Source organism: Entelurus aequoreus, linkage group LG15, assembly GCF_033978785.1.
Source record: "Entelurus aequoreus isolate RoL-2023_Sb linkage group LG15, RoL_Eaeq_v1.1, whole genome shotgun sequence".
Taxonomy (NCBI): Eukaryota; Metazoa; Chordata; class Actinopteri; order Syngnathiformes; family Syngnathidae; genus Entelurus; species Entelurus aequoreus.
In genome coordinates, this window is record NC_084745.1 from 44526804 (window position 1) to 44554745 (window position 27942).

Here is a 27942-nt window from a genome sequence, read left to right on the forward strand (position 1 = left end):
TATCAACTGTTGCAAAGCTGTGTCATCAACACTCACAAGTATAAAACTACTTTTTTAAAGTAATAATTTCTTACTTCAAGCATGAAAAAAAAAATCATGATGCCGAGCGCATATCATTATGTCAAGATAATGGCACTAGCATTTACTTATTTTAAAAATATTTTTCAACATATTGAGCAAAAAGGTCTCTTTTTTTTCTACCAAGAAAAGTGCACTTGTTATTAGTGAGAATATACTTATTTGAAGGTATTTTTGGGTTCATTGAGGTTAGCTAATTTGACTTGTTTTGGAAAGTCTTGACAAGCCGAATTTTCTTGTTCTATTGGCAGATAATTTTGCTTAGTTCAAATAAAATACCCCTAATTCTTTGTATTTTTTTTTTCTTGTTTTTGAACACTGACTTTTTGCAGTGTAGGAATCGCGCTGATATCGTATCGGCTTGACATCGTCATCAGGCTCCAATATCGGTATGGTATCTGCAAACGTGCGGGAACACTCCTATGATTCACGGCGTGGTATTTGTGTGTTGCCATCAATGTTGCTGTCCAATATGTTGTCGCATCGCACTTTTTGTCATGGGTGTGTGTTGTTGTGCACAATGGATCATGTGGCACACACAACTGAGCAGGATGCATGGAGAAAAACACACACACACACACACACACACACACACACACACACACACACACACACACACACACACACACACACACACACACACACACACACACACACACACACACACACACACACAGAGCGTTGTTTCAGTCCGCCTCCAGACACGCCAGCAGGTGGAAAAGGAAAGCTTGTGAAGTCCCATGTGGTGTGTGTGTGTGTGTGTGTGTGTGTGTGTGTGTGTGTGTGTGTGTGTGTGTGTGTGTGTGTGTGTGTGTGTGGAGTGTGTGTGTGTGTGTGTGTGTGTGTGTGTGTGTGTGTGTGTGTGTGTGTGTGTCTATTGTGATACACTAAGAAACACCCAGTGTGTGTTGGTGTCCTGCTGTGAAATGTAACAAAGTGAGAGACACGATATCCCCACTTATGATTATGATCTTCACGTATCGTTCCACTTTTCCCTCAATCGGTCATTCCTCTTTGTTGTCTTACAGCAGGGGTGTCCAAACTTTTTCCACTGAGGGCCGCACACGGAAAAATTTAAGCATGCAGGGGCCATTTTGATATTTTTCATTTTCAAACCATAACAAAATATATGGATTTTTTTTTTTTTTTAACCTTTAGGGCTCCCGGGGACCATAAAAGGTCTCAGTCATTAAAATGTTAAAAATAAGTCAAATGATTATTATTATGTTTTATTTAACGCTTACAGTAAATCTCTATATCAACTTCAGGTTGACAAAAAGTAAAAAAAAAAAAAAAATGTTTTATGCCTTTTCTGTCAAAGACAACTTTGTTTTTTTATAGTAAAACAGGAAATATGCAGTATTTAGTAATTAGAGCTCTAAAAGATCAATAATGCAGGACACCGTTGATTTTAATTCTTTAATATTTTTGAGTAATCACAGTGAAAATATTAATAAAATCCCACTAAATATATTTGGGATCCAAAAGGTCCCCCACTCATAAAGTGATAAATTTGTATTATTTTTTTTTTACTTTCAACACTTAAGTTACGAGATCAACTTCAAATATATCTGTCGATTTTACATTTGAACTATTATTTTGTTTGTTTTTATACTCTTTTGTCAAAGAAAACTTTGATGTTTTTATATGGCAACCACACAATATATGCAATATTTTTTCCACATAAAACATTTTAAAGTGAAATTTTTGAAGTAATTGGAGCCATGAATAGGTCAATAATTCATTATAACATAGATTTTTTTGTCTTTTTTTTTTTTTTTTGGAGCAATGGCAAAAAAAAGAAAAATAAAGAAAGACAAAAGAATAAAAAACAGCCTGCATGGCAGCTTTGTGTCAACATTGCAACTTTTTCTTGTTAGATTTCACCTCATTTCACTTTTTTAAATGTTTTTTTTAATTTTTGCAATACTATCAATTTTGCAATTTTTGCACAATGTGTGGCGGGCCGGTAAACAATTAGCTGTGGGTCGCACTTTGGACACCCCTGTCTTACAGCTTCACGGTTTGGCGTTAGAGCGCCACCTGTGGCGTTGGCAAGACGCACCATTCATGTATCGCTTCCTGACGAATGTAAGACAGAGACGAATAAAACGTACCAGGGATTCTCAAACTGTGGTGCCATTAACCCTCTAGTGCAGGGATGCCCAAAGTGGGGCCTACGGGCCAAACTTGGCCCGTTGGGTCATATTGTTTGGCCCGCCGTGCGGTGGCTACCAAATTGAATACTCATTTATATCGACCCCTTTCAAGCTGTGCAATTATTGATGGCATGTCCACAAGGTTGCGCTGTGGAACATTTAAAAAAGAAAAAATTAAAAACATGTCAGCTCAGTCGCCAGAAATCGACTGTAAATCATTCTATTTACAGCAATGCCCTGTGCAGACAGGGATTGTTGATTTTGCGGTTAAAACGTAGCAACTGAGTCGCCAGAATTTTTTGGTAAAAATAACAGTGACTGTAATAAAAAAAAAAAAAATGGCCATAGATTTTAGGGTAAGAACTGGCAGCATAATTTTAACGTGAAAACAACAGTGGGACAATTTCTCAATTTACAGTCATTTGGTGCGATAAACATAGAAAAATGTACAGTATTTTTTTTGTTTGCCATTTTTTTCACAGTGCATTACTTTAAACTAAAAAACTGTGCTACTTGTATTTTTACTGCAAAAGTTTGCCAACTGAGTTGACGTTTTTTTCAGCAAAATCATTTAGCGTATTTTTCGGAGTATAAGTCGCTCCGGAGTATAAGTCGCTCCGGAGTATAAGTCGCTCCGGAGTATAAGTCGCACCGGTCGAAAATGCACAATAAAGAAGGAAAAAAACATATATAAGTCGCACTGGAGTATAAGTCGTATTTTTGGGGAACATTTATTTGATAAAACCCAACACCAAGAATAGACATTTGAAAGGCAATTTAAAATAAATAAAGAATAGTGAACAACAGGCTGAATAAGTGTACGTTATATGAGGCATAAATAACCAACTGAGAACGTGCCTGGTATGTTAACGTAACATATTATGGTAAGAGTCATTCAAATAACTATAACATATAGAACATGCTATACGTTTACCAAACAATCTGTCACTCCTGATCGCTAAATCCCATGAAATCTTATACGTCTAGTCCGGGGGTCGGCAACCCGCGGCTCTAGAGCCGCATGCGGCTCTTTAGCGCCGCCCTAGTGGCTCTCTGGAGCTTTTTCAAAAATTTATGAAAAATGGTCAAAGATGAGGGGAAAAAAATATATTTTTTGTTTTAATATGGTTTCTGTAGGAGGACAAACATGACACAAACCTCCCTAATTGTTATAAAGCACACTGTTTATATTAAACATATGCTTCCCTGATTCGAGTATTTGGCGAGCGCCGTTTTGTCCTACTAATTTTGGCGGTCCTTAAACTCACAGTAGTTTGTTTACATGTATAACTTTCTCCGACTTTCTAGGATGTGTTTTATGCCACTTCTTTTTCTGTCTCATTTTGTCCACCAAACTTTTAACGTTGTGCATGAATGCACAAAGGTGAGTGTTGTTGATGTCATTGACTTGTGTGGATCAGGCATATTTGGTCACTGCATGACTGCAAGCTAATCGATGCTAACATGCTCTTTAGGCTAGCTATATGTACATATTGCATCATTATGCCCAATTTGTAGGTATATTTGAGGTCATTTAGTTTCCTTTAAGTCCTCTTAATTCAATTTATATCTCATGACACACTATCTGTATGTAATATGGCTTTTAATTTTTTGAGGCTCCAGACAGATTTGTTTTTGTATTTTTGGTCCAATATGGCTCTTTCAACATTTTGGGTTGCCAACCCCTGGTCTAGTGTCTTACGTGAATGAGCTAAATAATATTATTTGATATTTTACGGTAATGTGTTAATAATTTCACACATAAGTCGCTCCTGAGTATAAGTCGCACCCAAACTATGAAAAAAACTGCGACTTATAGTCAGAAAAATACGGTAATTTTTACAGTTTATTACTGTAAATTTAAAAATGGTACCACCCTAACTAGTTGCCATCTATTGAACCCAGTGCTTCTCAAATATTTTCTGTTTTAAGCCCCTCTAGGTAGAAGAAAATATTTTGGACTATAAATAGTATAATTTGTCTATAAAATTGTTATACTGTAAGTACACCTCTGCATGACATTGGAAGCTTATTAACGTGAAAGGAAACAACACACTGGTCTTTCCTCGTCTCCCACTGTGGTTACAGTGAGTCATCATATTCTGGTACGGCAAAAAAAGCATGTTTCCTGAGGTCACACGAGCCCACCGGGGGGTCCGCCTCACTATTTGAGAAGGACTGTATTGAACCTGACAATCTCTACTACCCTGTCGTGGTATGAGGCTAAATTCCTCACTTGTGGTGCTGTTGCATGGTAAAAATGGCAGTTTGGCCCTCGGACCATTGGCACATTTTCACTTTGCCACTTTGCACAGTTGAGGCCCCCCTGATGTAGTGGTACGGCAAACTTCTTTGTGCAATTATTCGATTCATTAGTCAAACACAGTTCAAAATGTGTATAATGTTACAGTGGCCAAACATAATAAATATACCGTATTTTCCGGACCGTAGGGCCCACCGGATAATAAGGCGCACTGCCAATGAGCGGGTCTAGTTAGGTCTATTTTAATACAAAAGGCGCACCGGATTATAGGGCGCATTAAAGGGGTCTCTTTTTTTTCAAATGTAAAAGACTTCCTTGTGGTCTACATATCATGTAATGGTAGTTCTTTGGTCAAAATGTTGCATAGATTATGTTTTACAGATCATATTCAAGCCGCTTTCTGACAGACGCTTCTGGATGCGCCGTTTTGTGGGCGGTCTTATTTATGTGGCTCACCTTCGGCAGCGTTTTCTCCCCCGTCATCTTTGTTGTAGCGGTGTAGCGTGCAAGGACGGGAGTGGAAGAAGTGTCTAAAGATGGAGCTAACTGTTTTAATGACATGCAGACTTTAATTCAATCAATAACGGAGCAAACAACAACAAGACAACAAATGTGTCCCGTGAAAAACCGTCCGACCGGAACTCTCTAATAACTAAAGTTCCTTGGGTGAATAATGTAAACTCACTACACCGGTATGTTTTAGTACTTTCATGGCGAGTTTACTGACAGATATAAGTAAGAACTTTACACTACTTTATATTACAAATCGACTACGGTGTCGGCACGGACTACAAAGGCGGACGCGCGCACATTTTCAGGACTTATGCAGATCCCAAATACAGATCAGCAGGTACCAGAAGGTAAGAAAAGTTGCTTTTGCATAATATTGCGAAACAAACGGCAGATAGTATGTCCTACTTATACACACACCATAATAATACTCGTATGTTGAAGCACAGTACAATCCATCAAGCGGTGCGGCTTCATAGCTTACCAAAGTCGTACTAAAACATTTTGATAGATTGTTGAGTTCTGTGTGTAATGTTCTATATTTTCAATGGAACATATACAATTTTGGTGTTGTTTACTTGAGTCATATTGCAGTCTACATGTATCTCTTATGTGTGACTGCCATCTACTGGTCACACTTATCATTACACCATGTACCAAATAAAATTGCTTCGAGGTCGGTAAGCACAACCAAAATTATTCCGTACATTAGGCGCACCGGGTTATAAGGCGCACTGTCGAGTTTTGAGAAAATGAAAGGATTTTAAGTGCGCCTTATCGTCCGAAAAATACGGTACTTTTAGTGCATACTTACGCCTACTACGCTACTTTGTTGTAATGTTAGTCACTATGGTGGTACTTGGAGAGCCAAGTCTTTTCTGAGGTGCTACTTGGTGAATAAAGTTTGAGAGAAACTATTTGATCGTAATAGAACGTGTTACATACGACTTCATGCTGTCTTCATGGCCAACTTGTCATGTTCTCCCTGGTGTGTTGCAAGCACAAGTTGACCACCAAGCCACAACCTGCTGACTGCCAAAGAGCAATTAACGCCCCGCCGGGCCTCTCAGCTGCGTGGTCTCCCAGCTGAGCTTTAATTCCAATCAAGATGGACGACGGCGAAGCCGAGCGCTCAGTTGGCCCTCGGTACGAACGAGCTCAGCGGTAAATACCACAGCGTCTCGGAGAAGGTCTTTCCAGAAGCGGGGAAGAAGATGAAGTGCATTGTGGGACGTCATGAGCTGAGCGCACAGGGCTGAATTAGCATGCGGGGTCTCGGCCAATCACTCGGCCTAATCTGGTTGGACGCCGCAGGGCGCTCGCGCGGACACGGGCGGTAATGAAGTGAGATGAGAGAAGTCTAAAGAGCTTTTGGACGTGCTTCTGGTGGCGCTCTCTTCAAGGATAACAAGGAAACGCAAAGTTTCCTAAATCGAGAACACCTGGCTGACCACGTTTTTACAAAATCAAGAGCAAAAAGATTATCATTAACGATGGATTTTTTTTTTTAATGCATTATAACTTGTAAATAAAAAGTCCACTTACAGCGGAGCCAATAGTAGCTGCACTATTTTGCCCATTAAATCCAATAAATAAGCATTCAAAAAGTGGCCACAATACTCCATTTACATTTCATGACTTGAATATTAACCAAGCATTAGTGATATTGTTATTTATCATCATCGGCGGTCACTCGAACGAGTATGACGATCCTCCTGGTAGGGGTGTATCCCTTTATGGATGATGCCTGTGCGTGACTTTGTTTAACGTGGGGAGACTGGTGCACAGACAGTCACCACAGGATCCTTGACAGAATCGGGTCAGGGTCCAGTGGCATGGAGTCCAAGACGACTGGGGACCCTTTTCTGCTGCAGCCTTCTTCCGCCATCGCAGCCGTTGTGGTAGTTCTTACATCTACCGTTTTCCGCCTGCTCCGCCGTTGAGGTCTTCACCGTATCCCTGGCTAGGGGGCAATCAGGTACTAGGCCTTTGCCAAGGGCCACCTGGGGTAACAGTAGTAAAGGGGTTAACCTCCTAGTGCCCCAAGACCCCTTAGAGGAGCCTCCACTGCCGGATGCACTTTAACGTCATGCCCAGGACACACAAATTGTTATTATAAGCGCTAACGCAGACCAACTATTTATAGCGGCGCCGTGATCACTTCCTGTGTGTCCCTATGTTTACATCTGCTTCCTTACTAGTCAAACTTTATTCTAGATCATACAAACCCCGTTTCCATATGAGTCGGGGAATTGTGTTAGATGTAAATATAAACGGAATACAATGATTTGCAAATCCTTTTCAACCCATATTCAATTGAATGCACTACAAAGACAACATATTTGATGTTCAAACTCATAAACTTGATTTTTTTTTTGCAAATAATAATTAACTTAGGCTGCAACATGTGCCAAAGTAGTTGGGAAAGGGCATGTTCACCACTGTGTTACATGGCTTTTCCTTTGAACAACACTCAGTAAACGTTTGGGAACTGAGGAGACACATTTTTGAAGCTTCTCAGGTGGAATTCTTTCCCATTCTTGCTTGATGTACAGCTTAAGTTGTTCAACAGTCCGGGGGTCTCCGTTGTGGTATTTTAGGCTTCATAATGCGCCACACATTTTCAATGGGAGACAGGTCTGGACTACAGGCAGGCCAGTCTAGTACCCGCACTCTTTTACTATGAAGCCACGTTTATGTAACACATGGCTTGGCATTGTCTTGCTGAAATAAGCAGGGGCGTCCATGGTACCGTTGCTTGGATGGCAACATATGTTGCTCCAAAACCTGTATGTACCTTTCAGCATTAATAGCGCCTTCACAGATGTGTAAGTTACCCATGTCTTGGGCACTAATACACCCCCATACCATCACAGATGCTGGCTTTTCAACTTTGCGCCTATAACAATCCGGATGGTTCTTTTCCTCTTTGGTCCGGAGGACACAAAGTCCACAGTTTCCAACAACAATTTGAAATGTGGACTCGTCAGACCACAGAACACTTTTCCACTTTGTATCAGTCCATCTTAGATGAGCTCAGGCCCAGCAAAGCCGACTGCGTTTCTGGGTGTTGTTGATAAACGGTTTTCGCCTTGCATAGGAGAGTTTTAACTTGCACTTACAGATGTAGCGACCAACTGTAGTTACTGACAGTGGGTTTCTGAAGTGTTCCTGAGCCCATGTGGTGATATCCTTTACACACTGATGTCACTTGTTGATGCAGTACAGCCTGAGGGATCAAAGGTCATGGGCTTAGCTGCTTACGTGCAGTGATTTCTCCAGATTCTCTGAACCCTTTGATGATATTACGGACCGTAGATGGTGAAATCCCTAAATTCCTTGCAATAGCTGGTTGAGAAAGGTTTTTCTTAAACTGTTCAACAATTTGCTCACGCATTTGTTGACAAAGTGGTGACCCTCACCGCATCCCTGTTTGTGAATGACTGAGCATTTCATGGAATCTACTTTTATACCCAATCATGGCACCCACCTGTTCCCAATTTGCCTGTTCACCTGTGGGATGTTCCAAATAAGTGTTTGATGAGCATTCCTCAACTTTATCAGTATTTATTGCCACCATTCCCAACTTCTTTGTCACGTGTTGCTGGCATCAAATTCTAAAGTTAATGATTATTTGCAAAAAATAAAATGTTTATCAGTTTAAAAATCAAACATGTTGTCTTTGTAGCATATTCAACTGAATGTGGGTTGAAAAGGATTTACAAATCATTGTTTTTGTTTATATTTACATCTAACACAATTTCCCAACTCATATGGAAACGGGGTTTGTAGATAATGCCTCTCACCTGGACAGTAGAAGGATGAGTACGTATTCCGACAAGTTGGGACACTTTGACAGCCAATTTAGACCCGGAAATGGCGTGAATGACATGAAAAGATGCTTGGTTCCACCCCCCGTTTCATTGTGAGAATTATGAGTAATTTTTAATCTAAATGGGAATATATGTGTGACGCTCGGGTCGCATGACGGCGATTAGTGGCGAGTTCCCAAGATGAGTGCCGCTGGGAAGGCACCAAAGCATAGGGAAGGCTATGCAAAAACGAAACCAAAACTGACAGCTGCGAAGCGACAAAACGGAATGCAGGAATATAGCAAAAACTCCCGTCCACATGAAGAATATTCATTCCAAACAACGTCCAGACAAAGAATGGTGGCTGACACTCAACTTAAATAGTCTTAATCACCAACAGTAAACAGGTGAGGGGAAAAAAGTGCTCGAAGGCATATGTAAAGTAAGTTGTGGGAAAAAACACCAACACCACAGGAAGTGCCACCAAAATAAGAGCGCAGGACAGGAACAAGCACCAAACACAGGAGAACACCAACAAAACCCAACACAAAGGCACGGACTGGTGACAATATGAACATCCTAGCTGTCTGCATCCTAATGACAGCAGACCTTGTACTGTAGGTGATGTTTTATTATGTTTGTTGGCTCTCATGAAGCCTGCAGTGAGTAATAATCAGTGATGAAGAACAAAAAAAAGCAAACGAGATGCATTTTTGAAATGATTGCGCCGTGTATGCTTAAAATGATCAAACTACATAATTATTAAATGTTATTATGAATGTGTTTTATATACATCATGTATATAAAACCTTAATTGAGGTGTTTGGATGCTTTTAAGGGCTTTGTTGTCAGAATAGAGCGTCTCCCATAGGCTCCATTGTAAACAAACTTTTGATCACATTTATTTAATATTTACAATGCATTAAAAAAAAATCCATACTGTATGTACTGCATGTACTGTGTGTACTGCATATACTGCATGTACTGTATGTACTCTTTGTACTGCATGTACTCTGTGTACTGCATGTACTGCGTGTACTGCATGTATAGTATGTACTGTGTGTACTGCATGTACTGTGTTTACTACATGTACTGTATGTAGTGCATGTAATGCGTGTACTCTTTCATGTCCAGGTACTGCAGTGGTCATCAACCTTCAGTGTTTCCTCCAGAGGATGGGCGTGGCCCTGCAGGGCAGAGAAGCTGAAGGCAGCCATTGATCATCTTTGGACACGGCCACAAAATCAAAGTCTAACAGTGCGGTTAGTGTGTGTGTGTTTGTGTGTGTGTGTGGTCCCGTGTGGTGGGTGCAGCCCACGTGACCAAGTTTTTGTTCGTGACAAGTATTTGTGTTTAAGTCAGACTGACAAGCCAATACAACAAAAGGGGGAGGGTGCTGTTTAAATGTCACTCGCAGGCACGCCCGGAGTCCCCAGGGGGTCCACAGGGGGGCAGCACCTCTCCTACAACTCTAATAAGCCACGACGTTGACGCTGATTTGATGTAAACCCAAATGAATGTTGTATAATGTGACAATAACATGTATGATGCATGACACAATATTTATGACAGTAACATGTTTACACCATGATAATAATATGCATGATAAAGTGACTCATGACAGTAACAAGTATGAGTCATGAAAATAACATGTTTGATTCATGACAATAACATGTATGATTCATGACAATAACATGTATGATTCATGACAATAACATGTATGATTCATGACAATGACACATGATTTATGACAATGACATGTTTGATTCATGACAATAACATATATGATTCATGACAATAACATGTATGATTCATGACAATAACATGTATGATTCATGACAATGACACACATGATTTATGACAATAACATGTTTGATTCAAGACAATGACACACGATTTATAACAATAACATGTATGATTTATGATCATAACATGTATGATTCATGACAATAACATGTGTGATTCATGACAATGACACACATGATTTATGACAATAACATGTATGATTCATGACAATAACATGTATGATTTATGACCATAACATGCATGATTCATGACAATAACATGTGTGATTCATGACAATGACACACATGATTTATGACAATGACACACAATTTATGACAATAACATGTATGATTTATGACAATAACATGTATGATTCATGACAATAACATGTATGATTTATGACCATAACATGCATGATTCATGACAATAACATGTGTGATTCATGACAATGACACACATGATTTATGACAATGACACACAATTTATGACAATAACATGTATGATTTATGACCATAACATGCATGATTCATGACAATAACATGTGTGATTCATGACAATGACACACACGATTTATGACAATGACACACAATTTATGACAATAACATGTATGATTTATGACAATAACATGTATGATTCATGACAATGACAGACGATTTATGACAATAGCATGTATGATTCATGACAATAACATGTATGACTCATGACAGTGACACACATGATTTATGACAATAACATGTATGATTCATGACAATGACACACAATTTATGACAATAACATGTATGATTTATGACAATAACATGTATGATTTAAGGCAATAACATGTATGATTCATGACAATAACATGAATGATTCATGATAACATGTATGACTCATAACAATAACATGTATGCTTCATGACATTAACATGTATGACTCATAACAATAACATATATGATTCATGACATTAACATGTATAATTCATGACAAGACCCACGATTCATGATGATCACACTATGATTTATGACGATGACGTATGACAATGACATGTAGTATTTATGACAGTAACACGTGATTCATCATAACTCATAACATGAATGACACAATATGTACGGCTAAAACACGTATGAATCATGACATTAACATGTATGATTCATGACAATGACACATATGATTTATGACTAAACCATGTATAATTCATGACACTAACATGTATGATTCATGACTGAAACACGTATGAATCATGACAATGACATGATTTATGACAATGACACATGCTTTATGACTAACACATACGATTGCTGGCATTATCACGTATGATTTATGACTAAAACATGAATGATTCATGACAATAACACGTATGATTTATGACAGTAATATGTACAGCATGATTCATGGTCATTAAAGATCTAAGATCCATGGCAGGAGTTTCTGGAGCATATTTATTGCTTGTGACCAGTTGTATTTAGAAGGATTTGTGCAAGCTTGTGTCCACAAACACGTCAAAGTACTTTTATGTGTGAGTTGAAGCGAGGCAAAAGGTCGCAGGCCAACTGGAGTCAGTGTTAGGTTGTGAAAGCCTCTGCGTTACCATGGAAACGAGACAATTTTATAAGCTCTTATGGTTTGGAAAAAAAATTTGCACTGGCGTACCGCACATCACGTACTGCACACAATACCACACTTTTCTTGTTTACCAAAATTTATTCAATGAAATCAACATTTTTTTTTTGGAACATTTATTGACTTGACACTCAGTCCTAACTATAAGAATCACTTCCTGTCAGGTAAATACATATTTATGCATGATTTTTTTTTTTTTTGTAAGGCTATTGGCTGTGTAGTTATCGTACACAAGTTGCAGGCGTCTCACAAGAAAAAGAACACAAATAAAAAGAGGTCTACTGTCCAACGAGCACAAAGGTGGGGGGTGTAAGCTGATGATGTGCAGCATCTTAGGGCCACGTAATAGCCGTCTTTCATGGCCATTTCCATTGGACAAAAAAGACAAAAAAAGCCGATGCAAGGCACCGCAGCCACAAAGTGCTCCGTGCGTCGCAAAGCCTGGAGAAGAGTGCGACATGAAAAACAGAAACAATCAGCCATGGCCCGCTACTTTCCTCATTTGCACCCCACTTACTTCTCGTCCCTCCTCGTTCAACGTCCTTGCATCGCGCCATCCTTCTCCTGCTTCGGCCGTGCACAATTCAACAGGAAGTCACAAAACATTGGCCACCATTTTGCATTGAAGTCGCAGCGAGGAGAAGAATCAGCGGTGCGTGCGCTTCATGCACACGCTTTCTTTCTTTTTTTAATCATTTGTACATCAGTCATGTGACACAAGGAGACAAACGGAAGCACAGTGGACCCAGAAGGTTCCACCGCCAAGTTCCCCATGCAGAAACAACCATGTGACAAGCATCCTTTTTGTTCCTGACCTCCACCAACAAGTACACAACACCAGAAGAAGCATTCGTCCAAATCTGGGATTTATGCTTTGCTGCCACCTACAGAAGTGGAGTGGCACTGCATTACTTTAAGCTCATGTTGCTTTTTCAAAGATGGATACTTGGTGATGGACGGAGAGACACAGAGAAAACAGAAGAAGGCGAGCGACTGCAGCAACGTCCTGACGCTTCAAACACAGGAAAGATCCAAATTCCAAAATTCCAAAACCAAAAACAGACAAACGCCACAAAAAACACATGTAGGAAAATGCAGCAAACATGTGCACACAAATGCGAAAAACAACCGTATGAGAGAAATGCTGCAAGTTCATGGAAGTGAGCTAGGTTACAAGGAAGTTAGACAGGCTACTAGGACGTTATGGAAGCTCCTGGGAATGTAGGGAGACTAACAGGAAGTTAGGGAGGCCATATGATTGCTAGCCAGGCTACCAGGAAGTATTTCAGGCTACCTGGAAGTTAGGGAGGTAGTTAGCTAGGTTACATGGAAGTTAGGCAGGCTACCAGGAAATAAAGGAGGTAGTTAGGCAGGCTACCAGGAAGTTAGGGAGGCTACCAGGTAGTCAGCAAGGCTAACAGAATGCTAGGGAGGAAGTTAGCCAGGCTATCGGGAAATTAGGGAGCCAATTAGGCAGGCTACCAGGAAGTAAGCCAGGCTACCAGGAAGTAAACCAGGCTACCAGGAAGTAAGCCAGGCAAAGCGGAAGTTAGAGAGGAAGTTAGCTAGGTTACAAGGATGTTAGCCAGGCTATCAAAACATTAGAGAGGAAGTTAGGTGGGCTACCAGGAAGTTAGGGAGGCTACCAGGAAGTTAGGGAGGCTACCAGGAAGTTAGGAAGGCTGCTAAAAAGCTAAGGAGGCTACCAGGAAATCGGGAAATTAGGGAGGAAGTTAGGCGGGCTACCAGGAAGTTAGGGATGAAGTTAGGTGGGATTCTAAGAAGCTAGGAAGCCTTCTAAAAAGTTGAGGAGGCTACCAGGAAGTTGGGCAGGCTACCAGGAAATCTGGAAATTAGGGAGGAAGTTAGGCGGGCAAACAGAAAGTTAGGAAGGCTGCTAAAAAGTTAGGGAGGCTACCAAGAAGTTAGGCAGGCTACCAGGAAATCAGGGAGGAAGTTAGGCAGGCTACCAGGAAGTTAGGAAGGAAGGTTGCTAAAAAGTTAGGGAGGAAGTTAGGCAGGCTACCAAGAAATTGGGAAATTAGGAAGGAACTTAGGCGGGCTACCAAGAAGTTAGGAAGGCTACTAAAAAGTTAGGGAGGCTACCAGGAAATCGAGAAATTAGGGAGGAAGTTAGGCGGGCTACCAGGAAGTTAGGTGGGATACCAAGAGGCTAGGAAGGCTTCTAAAAAGTTAAGGAGGCTACCAGGAAGTTAGGCAGGCTACCAGGAAATCGGGAAATTAGAGAGGAAGTTAGGCGGGCTACCAGGAAGTTAGGAAGGCTGCAAAAAACTTAGGGAGGCTACCAGGAAGTTAGGCAGGCTACCAGGAAATCTGGGAGGAACTTAGGCAGGCTACCAGGAAGTTAGGAAGGGTGCTAAAAAGTTAGGGAGGAAGTTAGGCAGGCTACCAGGAAATCGGGAAATTAGGAAGGAACTTAGGCGGGCTACCAGGAAGTTAGGAAGGCTACTAAAAAGTTAGGGAGGCTACCAGGAAGTGAGGCAGGCTACCAGGAAATCGGGAAATTAGGGAGAAAGTTAGGCAGGCTACCAGGAAATCGGAAAATTAAGGAGGAAGTCAGGCGGGCTACCACAAAGTTAGGAAGGCTGCTTTAAAGTTAGGGAGGCTACCAGGAAATCAGGGAGAAAGTTAGCCAGGCTAGCAGGAAGTAAGGGAGGAAGTTAGGCAGGCTACCAAGAGGTAAGGGAGGAAGTTAGGCAGGATACCAGGAAGTAAGGGAGGAAGTTAGGCAGGCTACCAGGAAGTAAGGGAGGAAGTTAGGCAGGATACCAGGAAGTAAGGGTGGAAGTTAGGCAGGATACCAGGAAGTAAGGGTGGAAGTTAGGCAGGCTACCAGGAAGTAAGGGTGGAAGTTAGGCAGGCTACCAGGAAGTAAGGGTGGAAGTTAGGCAGGCTACCAGGAAGTAAGGGAGGAAGTTAGGCAGGCTACCAGGAAGTAAGGGTGGAAGTTAGGCAGGCTACCAGGAAGTAAGGGAGGAAGTTAACGGAGCTAGCACAGGCTCCATCTAATTCCTGGTAGCCTACATTGTTGACAACATGTATGACTTGTTGCAGCATTTGTTTCCATGAAGGTCATTTCAGTGTTTTTGGTATTTGCAGCATTTTTCATTTGCCGTATTTTCAACATGCTTGACTTTTACTTTTTACGGTGTTTTTTTAATAATTTCTGTGTTTGGAGCCTTTGGACGTTGCTGCGTGTTCGCCATCTTAGGTTTGGTTTCCAAGCACAGAAACACAAGATTGGCACCTGACAAAGCCTAAGCTGACTTTGTCAACATTCACGGAAGAAAAAGGTGAGAAAGGCCCCAAACGCACTTGGCGTGCCAGATTTGGGGTTTCCGACAGAGTGACAAGAGCATCGTTGAGGGATTTTGGGCTCACAAGAATTGACGGTGCGAGGAAAAAAGGGGAGAAGAAGAAGGAGAGGCACAAGACTCCTCTGGCCAAACGCCTCATGGTCAAGAGACCAAAACTCACCGGGAACTTGGGGAAGACGCGTTTGAGCCAGTCCCCCAAAAAAGCCTCCAAGTCCTCCCCGTCTGGGAGGGCATCAAAGTCTAAGTCTTGTAGCGCACGATGGAAAGCTACGTCTTCTTGTCTGTTGTGGACAGAGACAACTGGAGTCTTATTCATGTCCTCCTTCGCACATTGTCTTCCATCACTTGCAGGTTTTCCCAAAACAAAACAAGATTATTATGAAAATATCATTTAATAGCTTCCCTAGGACATAACTCATGAATAAAGGACACGTTAAGGAACACAAAAGCTGCTCTCGAGATGACTTCATCTGGGGGACGCGCAAACAAGGAAGCTTTTTGTTGTTCTTCTACAAATATGTCAGCCAGCGTCCTTTCCTTCCAATTCTCTGTCTATACCTTTTCCCCAGCACCGCCGCCAGGTACTTCTTCACCGCCATCTGCTTCCGGTAGCGACTGTAGCTGTCCGTGAAGATGCCGTCCGAGTGTCGCTTGGACAGAGGCTCCCAGTTCTCGTTCGTAGCCTTCCTGCTGTGTGCGAGTGTGTAGGGGTGGGTGGTGCTGGAGGAGAAAGAAAGACCACCATCACTATCGCATGTGCACACATCCACATCAATAGTCTGCATATTAGGGGTGTGGGGAAAAATCGCAATTCTCACGTTGTGCGATTCAGTATCGATTCTCATTTTTCAAAAATCTTTTTTTTTTTTCTTTTTTCTTTTCCTTTTTTTTTTTTTTTTACATTTTTTTTTTTTTTTTTAAATTAATCAATCTAACAAAACAATACACAGCAATACCATAACAATGCAATCCAATTCCAAAACCAAACCCGGCCCAGCAACACTTGAGAGGAGACACAAACACGACACAGAACAATCAAAAGTAGTGAAACAAAAATGAATATTATCAACAACAGTATCAATATTAGTTACAATTTCAACATAGCAGTGATTAAAGATCCCTCATTGACATTATCATTAGACATTTATAAAAAAAATACAAAATAAATAAAAAAATACAAATGAACAAAAGTGTCACAGTGGCTTACACTTGCATCGCATCTCATAAGCTTGACAACACACTGTGTCCAATATTTTCACAAAGGTCAAATAAGTCATATTTTTGGTTCATTTAATAGTTGAAACAAATTTACATTATTGCAATCTGTTGATAAAACATTGTCCTTTACAATTATAAAAGCTTTTTACAAAAATCTACTACTCTGCTTGCATGTCAGCAGACTGGGGTAGATCCTGCTGAAATCCTATGTATTGAATGAATAGAGAATCCTTTTGAATCGGGAAAAAAATCGTTTTTAAATCGAGAATCGTGTTGAATTGAAAAAAAAAAATCGATTTATAATCGAATCGTGACCCCAAGAATCGATATTGAATCGAATCGTGGGACACCCAAAGATTTGCAGCCCTACTGCATATTATAGAAAACAATCAAGTTCCTGAGATAACAATATTCATTTTAAATGATAAATAGTACGTAAGAATTTTTTTTTTTTTTTTTTAAACAAGGGACTAAGTGGTAGGGAGATAGATATGTTTCAATCTTTTTGGTTCATTATGGTAGTAATAAGGTACTTAAGTAGTTGTGAATGAAGGAAACAATGTATGTAGCTGGTTATAAAGGAAGAACATTATGTATGTAAGTAGTTATGAATTGAGGAAATTAGTACATTAGTAATTGTTTACAACCTATTATAAATTAAGAAAATAATGTGAGTAGTTTTAGTTATATAACTATAATGTATCTAAGTAGTTGTAAATTAAGAAAATGTATGTAAGTAGTTATAAATTAAAACATAATGTGTGTCAGTACTTATAAATTAGGTAAATGATGTAGGTACAGTGTTATTAATCAAGAAAATGATGTATGTGAGTAGTTATAGATTAGGAACTCAACACTAAGTGCTGATTAATCTAGCTAGCTAGTCCTGTCAGCTCAACTGAAAATAATGTAAGTACTTATAGTTATAAATTAGAAAAAAATAATGTACCGGTATCCAGGTAGTAATAAATTAAAAAAATTATGTAGGTAAATGTAATAAAGTAAAAACATAATATATGTAAGTATATATCAATAAAATGATAAATAAGTTGTAAATTAAGAAAATAATTTAAGTAGTTAAAGTTATAAATTACGAAAAAATATTATATCTTAGTAGTTATAAATTAAGAAAAAATGTAAGTAGTTATAGTTATAAATTAGAAAAAAATCAATATATCTAAGTAGTTATAAATTAAAACAATTTGTATGTAAGTAGTTATAAATTATGACAATTATTTAAATAAATAAAATACAATTATTATTGTCATTGTTTAAATAATTTAAGTAGTTATAGTTATAAAACTACAATGTATTTAAGTAGCTATAAATTAAGAAAATGATGTACATACATTATTTTGTTATACATTAACAAAATAATGTAAGTAGTTATAGTTATAAATTAGAAAAAAATTATGTATCTCAGGAGTTATAAATTTAGAAAATTGTGTAAGTAGTCATAAATTACAAACAATAATATATGAAAGTAGTTATAAATTAAGAAAATGATGTATGTAGTTGTAAATATAAAAAAATATGTAAGTAGTTATAGTTATAATTTAGAAAATAACAATGTACTGGTATCTAAGAAGTTATAAATTAAGAAAATTATGTAGGTAAGTGTTATGAAGTAAAAAAATAATATATGTAAGTAGTTATAAATTAAGAAAATTATGTATGTCAGTATTTATAAATTAAGAAAATGATGTAATTAGTTATAAATTAAGAAAATTATGTATGTAAGTAGTTATAAATTAAGAAAATTATGTAGGTAAGTAGTTGTGAATTTAAAAAATAATGTAGGTAAGTAGTTATCAATCAATCAATCAATGTTTATTTATATAGCCCTAAATCACAAGTGTCTCAAAGGGCTGTAGTTATGAATAAAATAAATAATGTATGTAAGAAGTTATAAATTAATAAAATCATGCATGTAAGTAGTTATAAATTAGGAAAATAATGTAGGTAGTTATAGTTATAAATTCGAAAAAATAATGTGTCTAAGTAGCTATAAATTAAGAAAATAATTATGTAAGTAGTTATAAATTAAGAAAATGTGAGTAGTTATAGTTATAAATGAGGAAATTCTGTAAGTAGTTATACATTAAGAACAGTATATATGTAAGTAGTTATACATTAGGAAAATAATGTAGGTAGTTATAGTTAGAAATAAGAAAAAATAATGTATCTAAGTAGTTATAAATTAAAAAATAGTGAATGTCAGTACTTATAAATTAAGAATATAATTATGTGAGTAGTTATAAATTAAGAAAATAATGTGAGTAGTTATAGTTATAAATTAAGAACATTATGTATGTCAGTATTTATAAATTAAGAAAATTATGTAAGTAGTTATAAATTGAGGCAATAATGTATGTAAGTAGTTATAAGTTAAGGGAATTATGTATGTAAGTAGTTATGAATAAAATAAATAATGTATGTAAGAAGTTATAAATCAAAGAAATAATGTATGTAAGTAATTTATGAATTAAGGAAATGTTTATAAGGAGTTATGAATTAAAAAAATAATTTATGTAAGTTGTTATAAATGAAAACAATGTATGTAAGTTATTATGAATTAAGGAAAAAGGTATGTCAGTAGTTATGATTAAGGAAATAATGTATGTAACTAGTTATAGATTAGGAAAAAACAATCAATGTAAGTAAAGAAAAAAGGCAAGCAAGTAGTTATAATTAAGTATAAAAGGTGTGTAAATAGTTATGATTGAGGAAATGTATGTAAGTAAAGAAATAATGTAAATGTAACATAAATAGTTGTAAATTAAACAAATATCTTATATTTATTCGGAGTGAAATAAGGTATGTAAATTATGATTAAGGAAATAAGGTACGTAAGCAGTTACGAACCAAGGAAATAATGTACATAAGTACTTATGAATTTGGGGAATATTGTGTTTTAGTAGTTATGTATTAAGGGAATGTATGCAAGTAAGGAAACATGTATGTAAGTAGGTATGATTAAGGAAATCATGTACATAAGTAGTTAAGAACCAAGGAAATAATGTACATAAGTACCTATGAATTTGGAGAATATTGTGTTTTAGTAGTTATGAATTAAGGAAATGTATGCAAGTAAGGAAAAATGTATGTAAGTAGGTATGATTAAGGAAATCATGTAGATAAGTCGTTAGGAATAAAGAAATGTATGCAAGTAGTTATATATTAAGGAAATAATTTTGCAAGTAGTTAACAGTTTGAGTTAGGGAATAATGTAGGTAAGGAAATAAATAACATACTTATGAATTAAATAATCTATGTAAGTAGTTATGATTGATTAAATATGGTACTAAGTACTTGTGAATTAGGGAAAATTTGCATGTAAGTAGTTTATTATGGAGATTAGGTTCAATCAGGGAAACAATGTACTTCAGTTGTCATGGTTAAGAATAGGGTTCCTAAGTAGTCATGAATTTAGGAAATAATGAATGTAAGTAGTTATGTAATAAGGAAATAGGATAACAGGATGGTATGACAGAAGAGGACAATAACAAAAAACAAACGCAAGTAGAGAGTAGTAATTTAAGTGTGTGAGACGAGCACTGTGGCATAAAGAAGATGCTCTTACCCAATACGTTTTGCCATGAGAGAATGAAGATACTTCCTGGCTGATAACTGACCCAGTGCTTTCCTGTATGCTTTATTAAACATGCCGTCTGCATGTCTCTCCAGTCTGGGATCACACACACACACACACGCACACACACACACACACACCCACACACACACAGTGATAATGACAATTACCACAGAGTTTGAACGCAGCTGGGAGTCTGCAGCCTTTCGGATTTGATTTTGATTGACGCATTGTTGAAAATGTAATCACGTCCTGTTTATGTTTCGTCCAATAGAGAGACAATCGAACGCATTATTGATGATTTATTGATACTTTCAGGTCGTGACACAGGCGGTGCATTAGAGCAGTGGTTCTCAAATGGGGGTACGCGTACCACTGGGGGTACTTGAAGGTATGCCAAGGGGTACGTGAGATTTTTTTTTAAATGTCTGTCAAAAAGAACTGTGATAAGAAATGAAACAATGCAATATTCAGTGTTGACAGCTAGATTTTTTGTGGACATGTTCCATAAATATTGATGTTAAAGATTTCTTTTTTTGTGAAAAAAATGTTTAGAATTAAGTTCATGAATCCAGATGGATCTCTATTACAATCCCCAAAGAGGGCACTTTAAGTTGATGATTACTTCCATGTGTAGACATCTTTATTTATAATTGAATCACTTGTTTATTTTTCAACAAGTTTTTAGTTATTTTCATTTTTTTTCCCCCTAATAGTTCAAGAAAGACCACTACAAATGAGCAATATTTTGCACTGTTATACAATTTAATAAATCAGAAACTGATGACATAGTACTGCATTTTACTTCTTTATCTCTTTTTTTCAACCAAAAATGCTTTGCTCTTATTAGGGGGTACTTGAATTAAAAAAATGTTCACAGGGGGTACATCACTGAAAAAAGGTTGAGAACCACTGCATTAGAGTACCTTTTCTCTGGCGGGTAGTACGACGAGTAGACGTCGTTGGTCGCCGACGGAGAACTTCTCACGTCCGGCTGCTCTCTGTCGTAGTCCACGGAGGGCAGAGAACGTCCATCCTCGTCATAAACTTCACTCTCCAATCTGGAGAAATATTGAAAACCTAAACAAACAAACTTTGCTCTCTCTACGCATTTTTTTTTTCCTGGAATCTTGTAACTCTGACACAAGGAATAGAGCAAAAACAAATGTCCACTGCAGAGGACGCCGTTTCTCAGGAGGCTGAGTTAAAATCCGCACCTACCTCACACTCGGAAAGCCAAGCCCCCAGCTGTGATGCGAGATTATTCCGTAAATGAGGAAGACTAGAGTGGCTTTACTGGACATTTTCCTGCAAAACAAGAGCAAAAAACATAAAGTCGTCCTATCGCTATGTTGGATTTAAATGCTATGAGTGTGGAAGTTGGACACCAACATGTCTTCTCTTGGCGCTGGCTGAAGCCGAGTGAGATAGGAGCGAGATGGGAGCGCTCCTTCCTCTCTTCTGGTGCTTTTGTGTCAGTCAAGCGGCCCCCTCCCCGTGCAGCCTGGAGGCGACTACACTAGGCCACAACTTTTTTCTTGGTGGCTTTTTATGCATGCATCCATAGGGATGTCCTCCTTGTCTCGTCACGTCGGGGAAAAAGGGAGTGTGTGGAAGTGGGTTTGCAGGGGGCGGGAGGCGGTGGCGTCACCAGTGACATGTCCCACTGGGGTTAAGCAATTAAAAAAAAAAACTGTGAATGGTTTCTGCACCATCATTAATGAAAAACCACATGACGTCATGCCACTATGGAGGTCACGTGACCATGACTGTCAGGGTGCGCTTCATTAGCTATTAGCATATGACTCAGGGCTAATGTTAAAAGTAACAATAATAATATAACATACAAACACAAGACACTTTTTCATGCCTTCTTCACAGTTCCATAATAGTTAATTATCGTTTACCAGATACCATTAATAACTTACTTTTTTGTTTGAAACGTTTGGTGAAAAAAACTAGAGAAGTCCGATAATATCGGCCTGCCGAGTTTATCGGCCGATAAATGCTTTAAAATGTTATATCGGAAATTATCTGTATCGTTTTTATTTTTTTTTAAATGTTTTATTAAATCAACATAAAAAACACAAGATACACTTACAATTAGTGCACCAACCCCAAAAATCTCCCTCCCCCATTTACACTCATTCACACAAAAGGGTTGTTTCTTTCTGTTATTAATATTCTGGTTCCTACATTATATATCAATATATATCAATACAGTCTGCAAGGGATACAGTCCGTAAGCACACATGATTGTGCGTGCTGCTAAGTCCACTAATAGTACTAACCTTTAACAGTTAATTTTACTAATTTTCATTAATTACTAGTTTCTATGTGTGTTTTTTTTATTTTGTTTTACTTTCTTTTTTATTCATGAAAATGTTTTTAATTTATTTATCTTATTTTATTTTATTAATATTTTAAAAAAGGACCTTATTTTCACCATACCTGGTTGTCCAAATTAGGCATAATAATGTGTTAATTCCACGACTGTGTATATCAGTATCGGTTGATATCGGTATCGGTTGATATCAGTAATTAAAGAGTTGGACAATATCGGAATATCGGATATCGGCAAAAAGCCATTATCGGACATCCCTAAAAAAAACCATAGACATCTTATAAGTAGACGTAGCATTGGCTGCTGTGACGCGAGAAATTCGTCCGCCATCTTGAAGTGGTGATGAGGAGCCGGCGAGCAGCCTAAACTGACAGTTGACAGTTAGAAAACAAAGATGGTGTTCAGCGTTTTCCTGCTCAAATGAGCGGACTGTTGAAAATAGGAATCGGGGGATTACTTTTCACAACTAAGATTTAACATTAAAGTACTATTGTTTGTATTTTGTGAAAATAATATTACCACAGAGTTGATAAGGAGCAAAGATCTTAAATAGTACTGAAATCGTAGCCGCCAGCAAACAAGAGTATGACCATAATAGAATTGCTTGTCAATGAAATTAATTACATTTAAAAATGTCATACTTGAATAACATAAAGTTGAAATTAATGATGAAGATAAAGATTGTAAAAGCCAACAAGGGTAAAAGTTAGGACCACAGTCCAGATTTAATATATGTTAGCTAACTAGACCAGTATTTTTCAACCTTTTTTGAGCCAAGGCACATTTTTTGCGTTGAAAAAATGCGGAGGCCCACCACCAGCAGAAATCATTAAAAAACGAAACTCAGTTGACAGTAAAAAGTCGTTGTCACAATTGTTGGATATGACTTTAAACCATAACCAAGCATGCATCACTATAGCTCTTGTCTCAAAGTAGGTGTACTGTCACCACCTGTCACATCACGCCGTGACTTATTTGGAGTTTTTTTCTGTTTTCCTCTGTGTAGTGTTTTAGTTCTTGTCTTGCGCTCCTATTTTGGTGGCTTTTTCTCTGTTTTTGGTATTTTCCTGTAGCAGTTTCATGTCTTCCTTTGAGCGATATTTCCCGCATCTACTTTGTTTTAGCAATCAAGAATATTTCAGTTGTTTTTATCCTTCTTTGTGGGGACATTGTTGATTGTCATGTCATGTTCGGATGTACTTTGTGGACGCCGTCTTTGCTCCACAGTAAGTCTTTGCTGTCGTCCAGCATTCTGTTTTTGTTTACTGTGTAGCCAGTTCAGTTGTAGTTTCCTTCTGCATAGCCTTCCCTAAGCTTCAATGCCTTTTCTTAGGGACACTCACCTTTTGTTTATTTTGTATTTAAGCATTAGACACCTTTTTACCTGCACGCTGCCTCCCGCTGTTTCCCACATCTACAAAGCAATTAGCTACCGGCTGCCACCTACTGATATGGAAGAGTATAACACGGTTACTCTGCCGAGCTCTAGACAGCACCGACACTGAACAACAACACATCATTTCCAGACTATAATTACTGGTTTGCAAAAAATATTTTTAACCCAAATAGGTGAAATTAGATAATCTCCCACAGCACACCAGACTGTATCTCACTGTATCTTGTCAATGAAATTAATTAAATTTAAAAATGTCATACTTGAATAACATAAAGTTGAAATTAATGATGAAGATAAAGATTGTAAAAGCCAACAAGGGTAAAAGTTAGGACCACAGTCCAGATTTAATATATGTTAGCTAACTAGACCAGTATTTTTCAACCTTTTTTGAGCCAAGGCACATTTTTTGCATTGAAAAAATGCGGAGGCACACCACCAGCAGAAATCATTAAAAAACGAAACTCAGTTGACAGTAAAAAGTCGTTGTCACAATTGTTGGATATGACTTTAAACCATAACCAAGCATGCATCACTATAGCTCTTGTCTCAAAGTAGGTGTACTGTCACCACCTGTCACATCACGCCGTGACTTAATTACTGGTTTGCAAAAAATATTTTTAACCCAAATAGGTGAAATTAGATAATCTCCCACAGCACACCAGACTGTATCTCACGGCACACTAGTGTGCCGCGGCACAGTGGTTGAAAAACACTGAACTAGACAATCAGATGGACAGTGGCTATACAGTATTATACGAGTCTAAATGTAGTCTAGCTTCAAGTAACAATATTCAAATACTAACATTGGGCCCTGCGGTGAGGTGGCGACTTGTCCAGGGTGTACCCCGCCTTCCGCCCGAATGCATCTGAGATAGGCTCCAGCACCCCCCGCGACCCTAAAAAAGGGACAAGCGGTAGAAATGGATGGATGAAAATACTAACATTGTTGGGTAAGACAGAATTTGGTTTTATTCTGAATCCAGTGAAACAGATTGGTGGTTTTAGCTGATATGAAGACTTTCAGGTGTTTATATATGTTTATGCTTAAGAATTTGGCAGACACTTTTATCCAAAGCGACATACATAAAAAATACATATAAAACAATCACTGTAAACATGATCATTTAAGGGAAGAATGTAATACAAAATATCAATACAAAAAGTCAAGACAGAATAAACTCTCTGCTGCTGCAGCAACTAAGATATATATTGATTGCTTGATTGAAACTTTTATTAGTAGATTGCACAGTGAAGTACATATTCCGTACAATTGACCGCTAAATGGTAACACCCCAATAAGTTTTTCAACTTGTTTAAGTCTGGGTCCACTTAAATTGATTAATGATACAGATATATACTATTTTCATAATACAGTCATCACACAAGATAATCATCAGAGTATATACAATGAATTATTTACATTATTTACAATCCGGGGTGTGGGATATGAAGGGGGGGGGGGGGGGTTGAGGGGGGTTAGGATTGGTTGGTATCAACACTTCAGCCATCAACAATTGCATCATCAGAGAAATGGACATTGGAACAGTGTAGGACTGACTTGGTAGGATATGTACAGCAAGTAGTGGACACAGAGAGAGAGATCAGAAAGTATAAGAAAAAGTGTCTACATTTGATTATTTACATTTGATTATTTACAATTCGAAGAGGTATGATGAGGACGGGAGGGTGTTAGTTTAGGGTTGAAGTTGCCTGGAGGTGTTCTTTTAGTGCGGTTTTGAAGGAGGATAGAGATGCCCTTTCTTTTACACCTGTTGGGAGCGCATTCCACAATGATGTGGCATAGAAAGAGAATGAGTTAAGACCTTTGTTAGATCGGAATCTGGGTTTAACGTGGTTAGTGGAGCTCCCTCTGGTGTTGTGGTTATGGCGGTCATTTACGTTAAGGAGTTTGACATGTACTTCGGTATCAGGGAGGTGTAGCGGATTTTATAGACTAGGCTCAGTGCAAGTTGTTTAACTCTGTCCTCCACCCTGAGCCAGCCCACTTTGGAGAAGTGGGTAGGAGTGAGGTGTGATCTGGGGTGGAGGTCTAGAAGTAATCTGACTAGCTTGTTCTGGGATGTTTGGAGTCTAGATTTGAGGGTTTTGGAGGTGCTATAGATATCTAATGTATTTGTACATTGTTTATGTAGGATATACGCATGTATATATAACCTAATCATATTGTTTCTTCAATTTAAAAATAGCTGACCATTTTTTTACCCCTTCTCTGGGATTATATTCCCAGTTTTGATCTCGGATGTCTGGTCACTTATAGCATATAAGAATTGTATATTACTGTTAAGCAAACTATGAATAATAAAACACGCCAAAACATGTGTCCTTTATCAAAAAACCGCGTGAAAATCAGTGAGGTAAAATGAATTCAATGCGCGGATTGTAAATAATGTAAATAATTCAATGTGATTATTTTATGTGATGACTGTATTATGATGATAGTATATATGATAGTATATATCTGTATCATGAATCAATTTAAGTGGACCCCGACTTAAACAAGTTGAAAAACTTATTCGGGTGTTACCATTTAGTGGTCAATTGTACGGAATATGTACTTCACTGTGCAACCTACTAATAAAAGTCTCAATCAAAGACAGTTCATTGCTCCTGCCAAATGAATTGCACTGAGTGGAGCGGATCACCACTCCAAGATGGCGGCCCCCGCGTCTCGTCAGCGCCATGCTGTGTGTATTTATAAGATGTCTATGAAAAAAAAAAACACGTTCTGTTACGTAAGCAGAAGTTAGTTTGGTACTAGGACTTTAAGCGTGCTTGTAAATAGAAATATACATTCAGTCAATGATTTAAAATAAATTAAAGTATACATGTTTATCTTCCAAAAGTGCCGTTTCGAACGTCTACTTACAGTTCGTGTGAGTAATTCGCTCTGAAAGTGCAATGAGAGGACACATTGGAACGACCAGGAACAGAAGGTGGTGTGCTGTGCAGCGCTGCCTCCTAGCGGTGGGAAGAACGAAGTGCACTGTAAATTGGCTTTTAGTTTAAACACGTGACTCGAGCACGTCACGTGACCACGATGTCGTCAACGTTTGCAGGTAATAAGCTAAACACTGTTGAATAAACATTTATAGCTTTGGTATTTTTGTTTCCAGGGTTTTTCACAATGGCTTTATATATATATATATATATATATATATATATATATATATATATATATATATATATATATATATATATATATATATATATATATATATATATATATATATATATATATATATATATATATATATATATATATATATATATATATATATATATATATATTTAAATGTTACCGTTAAAAGAAGGGAAAGCTAGTTTAGATTGTTATTAGCTCGCTAACTAGTTGTTAGCCTTGCTGCTAGCAACAAATTCCATTTGGGGTTGGCTATCACATATAAAGATGAATATCACATATCCAGTAGGCTGGTGTAAATGTAAAAAGAGTAGAAATAGTTTTATTCCACATCTCTTCTTTTTGTCAGCAACAAGGACAAACCTTCAATAGCTTTCGTCTGCGTCGTGCTCCAGACGCATTCTCTTAAAGAGACAGTAACATGTACTGCTCCACTAACAGAACATGACATAAATGATAAATATTGTGACTTTAATAAATTTCTATATAATCCAAATTATATTTATTCAATATCAAAACATGCAAATGATGATGCAAATGATGAAAATGTATTTGTATCATCTACTTACAATAAATCCTTGTTTATTACTATACTTAATATCCATAAAATCGGAATTAAAAATTATAAATGTAATATTTTTTTAGCTAAATGATATACAATAACCGTTTAAATAAACCTTTTAGTTCA

At 37.7% G+C, this 27942-nt stretch overlaps 1 protein-coding gene and 1 long non-coding RNA gene across 8 annotated transcripts; one reads left to right on the top strand and one right to left on the bottom strand.

Moving 5' to 3' along the window:
* The first annotated feature begins 252 nt into the window (after positions 1-252).
* On the top strand, positions 253-20757 carry LOC133630180 (uncharacterized). Its single transcript, XR_009821204.1, has 3 exons — positions 253-467; positions 9957-10084; positions 20673-20757. It is a non-coding gene; the product is annotated as an uncharacterized LOC133630180 (long non-coding RNA).
* On the bottom strand, positions 12014-27037 carry adcyap1a (adenylate cyclase activating polypeptide 1a). Of its 7 annotated transcripts, none has more exons than XM_062021587.1 (10): positions 26982-27030; positions 24898-24990; positions 21747-22020; positions 21576-21662; positions 21281-21415; positions 20346-20450; positions 16103-16264; positions 15705-15825; positions 12724-12770; positions 12014-12647 (listed from the first exon to the last, which is right to left on the bottom strand). In XM_062021587.1, coding segments are annotated over exons 3-9 (642 nt in total). In that variant the 5' UTR covers positions 21749-22020; positions 24898-24990; positions 26982-27030; the 3' UTR covers positions 12014-12647; positions 12724-12740. The 7 variants fall into 7 exon arrangements, with proteins under 7 accessions (XP_061877571.1, XP_061877570.1, XP_061877569.1 ...); XM_062021586.1 differs by having other exon boundaries at positions 12724-12773; XM_062021585.1 differs by having other exon boundaries at positions 15705-15888.
* Between the last annotated feature and the right edge of the window lie 905 nt (positions 27038-27942).

Bases quoted from the DNA above. Each gene is read 5' to 3' on its own strand.
- adcyap1a (XM_062021583.1), bottom strand. The intron at 15,889-16,102 runs GTATAGACAGAG...AAAACCTGCAAG, and splicing joins GCGGCGGTGCTGGGGAAAAG to TGATGGAAGACAATGTGCGA. The intron at 12,774-15,704 runs GTGAGTTTTGGT...GCACGGCCGAAG, and splicing joins GCGTCTTCCCCAAGTTCCCG to CAGGAGAAGGATGGCGCGAT.